The following is a 6,751-nucleotide window of genomic DNA, read 5'->3' as shown; positions in this document are numbered from 1 at the left end:
AACTAGCCGTTCGGAATCGGCCTAAAATTGTAGGTCCCTTCCATTCTTGACAACAGTACTCGCACACAGGAATGGTTGAGAGTTGTAAGTCACTAGGCCCTAGTTCACAACGGACTGTTGCGCCACCCCATTTGATTGTATAAACAGCCAATTTTTTGACACAGTTCAGATCCCTGAAGCTCGGTTTATTGAAAAATTAGAACTCGATCAAGGTCTAACTCATTTCTCTCAAGTTAATCAAGTTCCCATGCTTTAGAACTCTGATTTAGATCTCAGTTTTACCTAGAACTTCATTTTATTAGACCTGGGGTGTTAAGATATTATAATTAGGTTTAAAAATGTTTAAGAATCAATTTCAAGTGTGACTTTTAAATGTACTTTACGAAAATTATATTATTATGTTGTTTGCAACATGGACAGTTTCCAAACAGTCATGATTATTATTTTTCACTTCGCTTCAACTGAATAGACACACAAATTGTATAGGGTAAGTTGTTCATTTTTTCCTAATATTGAGCTTTAATGTATCGTTTGATGATGCTAACCGTTTGCTTTTGATGTTGAGAAAACGAATCAGAAAAAATAGTTCAAAAAGTACCGCTATTCATTTTCTTGCTCTCTTGCAAAGAGTTCCATATGGAAAAATGCAGTTTTTTTTGCGTCAACTGAATAGACACAAGATCATTCAAGGTCATTATCTTCATTGTTTTTGAGAGTTTTGAGGTGATTAGTATACTTAATCAAAAGTTGAAGTGTTCTTAGTGAAATTTATTCGTTTAATTAAAATTAAAAAAAAAAATGGGTAGATCAAAAGCTTTGAGTGGTATCGAAAGAGGTAAAATTGATTTCTTCAAAGAACAAGGACTGACCGGGCGTGCTATAGCTGCCAAAATTGATAGGAGTTTTAAGGTTGTTTATTCTTACCTAAGAAATAAAAGTTCGTACGGGAAAAACATGAAAGGAGGCAAGAAAACGGCAACAACAGCAGTTGATCGAAGAGCGATTTTGAGATGTGCTTCCAATTCGTGTGACTCTGCGGCAAAAATAAAACAAAAAGCTGGTGTTACAGCAAGTGTTTCAACAGTCCGCAGAGTAATAAATAGTGCGGATCATTTAAAACGGTTAAAACTTAAAAAAAAACCACCACTAAACGATCAACGAAAAGGTATTCGTTTAGAATTTTCGAGACTCCATATGAGTTGGAAAATTGAGTGGCGCAAAGTAGTTTTTTGTGATGAAAAAAAGTTCAACTTTGATGGCCCCGATGGTTTCAATTATTACTTTCATGATGTGAGGAAAGAAAAAAGATTTTTAGAGCGGCATCATAGTCGGGAAGGTGGAGTTATGGTATGGGGAGCAGTTACCTACTATGGGACTGTTGACCTTGAATTCCAAACGTCCAAAATGACTGCAGTTACATACAAAGGAATTTTGGAAAGAAATTTTCCAAAATTTTCGGATATTTTTGGACCCACTGACTGGAATTTTCAACAGGACAACGCCCCCATCCACACGGCGCGCATTGTCAAAAGTTGGATACAGGACCAAAATATTGAATTGCTTCAATGGCCGCCATACTCACCCGACCTGAACCTTATTGAAAATGTATGGGGGTGGTTGGTACGAAAAGTGTATCAGTCTGGCCGTCAGTTTGAGGACAGAGAATCCCTTACTGCAGCTATTAAATTAGCGTGGAGTGAAATTTCGCTGGACTATTTAAAGAGCCTATATGATTCCATGCCAGACCGTATTTACGAAGTTATTAAGAATAATGGTGGCAGTACCCACTACTAGAAATAAGCAATAAAAAAATATTAAAAGAAAAACTTGTTTCATTTCATTGCATAAGATTTTATTTACAATTTCAACAGTTGTGTCTATTCAGTTGACGCAAAAAAAAACTGCGTTTTTCTATATGCAACTCTTTGCAAGAGAGTAAAACAAAAATTAGCGGTACTTTTTGAATTATTCTTTATGATTTATTTTCTCAACATCAAAAGCAAATGGTAAGCATTATCAAATTATACATTATAGCTCAATGTTAGGAAAAAATGAACAACATACCCTTTACAATTTGTGTGTCTATTCAGTTGAAGCGAAGTGTATGTATTAAGTTAACATGGATCCAACAAATTTCAGTTAAAAGAAAATGTTTACATACATTTAAAGTTTCTGTATTAAACTATTTATTTTCATATCAATGTAAACGTAGGGTTATAATAACGAGTATCTACAAACGGACATAATAAGTGATAGGTCGAGAGACAACGGTTTCAAGTTTATCGGGCGTTGAAATTGGGACCACCAAAAAATTTAGATTAGATAAACCTGTTCGATCATGAAAAACCGTTTAGAAATTATGGTCTTAAAATGGTTTTACAGGTTTAAACACATGCCTAGTTTAAGGTAACTCAACCAGACGTCTAACTCTCCATCCACCAACCACACCTGTAAAAAGTTTTCTTGCGATGAGGTCCTTGCTGGCACATAAAATATCCCTCGCTAGCTCAAGAGTGGATTCGATGACCTCCTCGTTAGCAAAAAAATATGTCAGTCTTTGCATCTAGCTGGTAGTGATGCGCGAGATGCTCTCTACCCACCCTGCCTGGTTGCTTTCTTCCTAGGCCTACAACCATTATCCATAATGCACTTGTGGGTGAAAAGCTCCAGGTTTTATTATTCATTATTATATTATTCAAACCCTGTAATGCAACATGAATATGTTGCCATATGATGCGGCAACAAAGTTGCGATTTTCCACCCCCGATACATCCTATAATGGAGTGCTGAATGTCACTCAATTATAACGCTGTCGAGTGACATTTACGTGGAAAAAGGAAAACATTACACACTACACACACATAAGACAAATGATCTCCTTTTAGTAGGAGCAGTACACCTATCCTAGCTTTAGAGCGAGAGGGTAGTCAAACTTTGTTTACAACTTGCAATTGCAAACAGTCATACAAGAAAAAACATAAATTGAAAGCGTTCGTCGTCGTCGGTCGGTTACTAGTGGGTATCAAAGGTTTTATTTTCGATTTTGAAAATATTTATTCAATTAGAATACATTTTGTGTAAACAAAAGCCCATTCGGTTATACACCGTCAAGCTCAAAGTCAGATAGTAGAAGTCCATAAACGTTGCGAGCAAGTCATACAGCCCATCGACCATATGTCCGTTTGTGCAGACTTGAGTCCGGTATTGATCTTGTGCCTGCTGACATTATGTCATATGTCACAGCACTCCTTCGAAAATCAATGTATGTGTAAACATCAAATATGATACTGAAAACATTTACAAAATATTACACAATATTTAAATAAAAAAAATTATTTAAATTAACAATTTGATTAAATAAACTAGTAAACAAAGTCAAATAACAAATTACAACCAACTTACATTGACCTACCATTGGGCAGGTTCAGATGACATAAGGGATTGAAAGGTAAGGCAAGCTTCTGGTATCTGATTGACCAGCTCCGAAATTGCCTTCCAATCAAGGCAACTTTATTGGAAAGTTAGGCAAAAAAAAATCTCCTTAACTATAAAGTCAATTCCACCTGTGTCAGAATGACAGCTAATCATAGTTTTTAATTCAATTCAGAGATGAACTTTATTACTCTGTGATTTATTTATTTTCTGCATATTTCTATTTGATGATTTATGTAATAGGAATCTTTAGCAAATTAGAAAAGGAATACGTAATATTTCCTTAAAATACAAAATTCAAGTCGAAATTGCCTGAGAGGAGTTTTGTATACAATTAAGTTTTTGGTAGTTTTCTCACGGTCAAGTTAGAGGTTGGTAAAACTAACTAGTTGCCTTGGTCTAAATTAATGGTCTATGAACGCAGTTGACTGCAGATGTATTGTCTGAACCTGTCCAAACAAGACAAGTTTATTGGAAAGTTCACTGAAAATTTAGTCAAACTGAAAACTGTATGTTTATACATTCAACTGAAATCTAAATTTTATCATTCCGTAATTTATTTACATACATACATATGTATTTATTTTCTGTACAATTATATTTGATGTGTTCTGTAAAAGAGTACCTTGTCAAATTAGAAAAGGCATACGTTATATTTCTTTACCATACAAAATATAACTTATGATAAACAATCGAAGTCCCTTATCTTGCCTGAACCTGTCCATTGTAGGTCAGAGCTTGCATGGTGCATCTTAAAATTCACGCTGAAGATGCATTAGGGCCAGTAATGACTATGTTATACGTCTGGGAGACGTATGATTATCTTTTATGAAACTTTTGTGCACTGAACAAAAGTATATGGGGAAAAAATTGTTTTCTCAAAAATTACTACAACTATTTTTTATAGTTAGCTTACCCCTCAATGAACTAATTTACAAAATATTAAGACTCAAAGTCAACTCAAAGGTTTCTTTAAAAAATAAAGAATTGTTCGTTCTGTTTTCAAAGGTGGTTCAGATTTTTTATAAATTTGCTCAAATTTTACTTCTTTTGTACTTAATTATTGATTCATTTTACTTAAAATAACCCAAATAAAATGAATTAAATTACAAAATAATGATGAAAAATCAATTGTCATCTTGAAACGCACTTAATAAGTGCCATACGTCTCTAAGACGTATGATTATCTTTCACGCACTAAAAAATATGATTTATTTCTGCTTTGAACTGCTTTGGAATGGTACTCTTGAACCTGATTATGGGACTCGCGGCGAATCGTTCTTCTAACGAGTTTGCTACTTTTCAATTATTGACCAATTAACGAATTTGAAGGCTAATATGAAATGTCATAATGTTTAGTGGCGAGTTGAAATCCGACAACTTTTTTTTGGCGGATTCACAGGATTTATTATTTTTCACTGTTCGATTTTGTAGATTCTTTCTTGATTGCATTTATATAAAAATGTGAGTTACATATATACAATAAAATATATTATTTTAAATAAATCACCGCAAATTTCACAAATTCAATTAAAACAAAACGAATTTTGTGGAAAGCTGTCAAATCACTGGAATATAGGAAGAAAAAGTCAGACTAAAAGTGTCAAATCACTGGAATATAGGAAGAACTACATATTTTCGCTTCGCCGCGAATTCGTTAATAAGTAAATACAGAGTCCGGCAAAAAGATCTCCCATATTTTAAAAGTGAGCGCCGTGAAGTGTTATGTGGATCCACCTTGTTGGAAACAGACTGAATGGTTCCTAGTAAAATGATTTATGTTTGTTTGGAGGAAGGTCTCAATCATGTGACAGTAGCGATCGGCATTAACTGTAACTTTTTGCCCATTTTCATCGAAAAAATACGGATATATTCCTCTACGACAAGTGCGCGATGCTCACCGTGTCACGCCATTATGATTACGAAAAACGGCACGTAGACCTCTGTCTATCTCTACCATTCTATCTATAAATAGCTTTAAATATAAACGTCTAAAAATACGGGAGGTTTTTTTGCCGGTCCCTGTACAACGTGAGTTAAATTTAAAAGGTCTAATTGAAAACGATCCTCTGCGAACCTCATAATCATGTTATCGTTGACAAATTGTAAAATGTCGATGCGTTGTCATAGCGCAATATTTATCTCCAAATCGATTACCAAAAATGAAAAAATTCGTCTGATCAGAACTTTTGCCGACTTTAACAATAATTCCCCAATTTCCAAGCCTCAATTAAGAACGAGTTTTCGCAAATGCAGCTTCTTTATGGAATTAACTCCCACTCGACTTGATGCTTTTTTGTTTAGTTATCTCGCGCATCAGTTGAAGTGAAAAGTGGTGCCAAAATTTGCGTGGTGAATGTTTGACTTTAAACGTTTGGGGCATCATTACGCAGTAATGCGTATATGAATGTACACCTAGCCTTTGAGTTTTCTACCACTCCTAACTTCTTGACATGACAACTTACTGCAAAATTGCGGGCCTTTTTCACAAGCTGTTTTCAAATACTATTAAGAAAAGACTCTAGTGTTTAAGCGTAGTTTTTAGAATGTGTGTTGAAAGTTATGGCAGATATTAGATGCGCCGAAAAATCATTCTAGATGCTTTGTTCGATCGCGAATGCCAAAAGCATGTCTCCTATTTAACTATTTTTCGGTGAAAATGAAATTGAATAAACACACTTAGCGAAGTCTGGGGTGGAATTGCGTAAGGTGATTGTTGATTACCAAAATTGATGATTTTGCTCCACGTAAGGTGATTATTTTTTTACTATGGTTTGTTGGTGACAGCTATTTAGGTGTCACTTTCATATATTTTGATTAATTTTTTGTGAGAAAGATAATTTGTGTGAACTTCAGCTCTACTATAAATTTAAAATTTAGTGAAAAAAATAAAAAATATATGAAAGTTAAAATAAAAATGAATGAACTGTAATGTATACTTCAATAGAAATGTACTATTAGAACACCAGAACGAGAAATAACTACAAAAAAAGATTAATTGCTGAGAATCAACTTAAGGAATAAAGCAACTTGGAACATCCTAACCCATTGTTACTATGTAACTTTCTATGAATATTTATAAATTAATTATTTACAACATTATGTATGTATATAAATTATACGTTTGTGTATGTTTTGCGGTTGCTCCTATCCTTCAACTGGCTGCAACTTTAAATCTTCTTGGGGGTGTTTATTAAAGACTGTGCAGTCAGTTCTATGTCCACTTTTCATTAAAATTGAGCCCTTAGCTTCAACAAAAGAATGTATTTTTTTTTTTCGAAAAATAAAACAAATTTTTTTATTATTTTATAACTAGTAT

The 6,751-nt window shown here is 33.9% G+C and overlaps 1 protein-coding gene across 1 annotated transcript in view; it reads left to right on the top strand.

The window, feature by feature from the left end:
- The first annotated feature begins 6,149 nt into the window (after positions 1–6,149).
- LOC129940178 (uncharacterized) overlaps positions 6,150–6,751 on the top strand; it is a 66,509-nt gene continuing 65,907 nt past the window's right edge. The window contains exon 1 of the mRNA XM_056048440.1: positions 6,150–6,184. Within this exon, the coding sequence (XP_055904415.1) occupies positions 6,165–6,184 (20 nt within the window). The 5' untranslated portion in view covers positions 6,150–6,164. The remainder of the gene's footprint in view (positions 6,185–6,751) is intronic.

Source organism: Eupeodes corollae, chromosome 1, assembly GCF_945859685.1.
Source record: "Eupeodes corollae chromosome 1, idEupCoro1.1, whole genome shotgun sequence".
Taxonomy (NCBI): domain Eukaryota; kingdom Metazoa; phylum Arthropoda; class Insecta; order Diptera; family Syrphidae; genus Eupeodes; species Eupeodes corollae.
The sequence above is the reverse complement of the archived record's forward strand: the minus strand, read 5'-3'. Positions and strand labels throughout refer to the sequence as shown.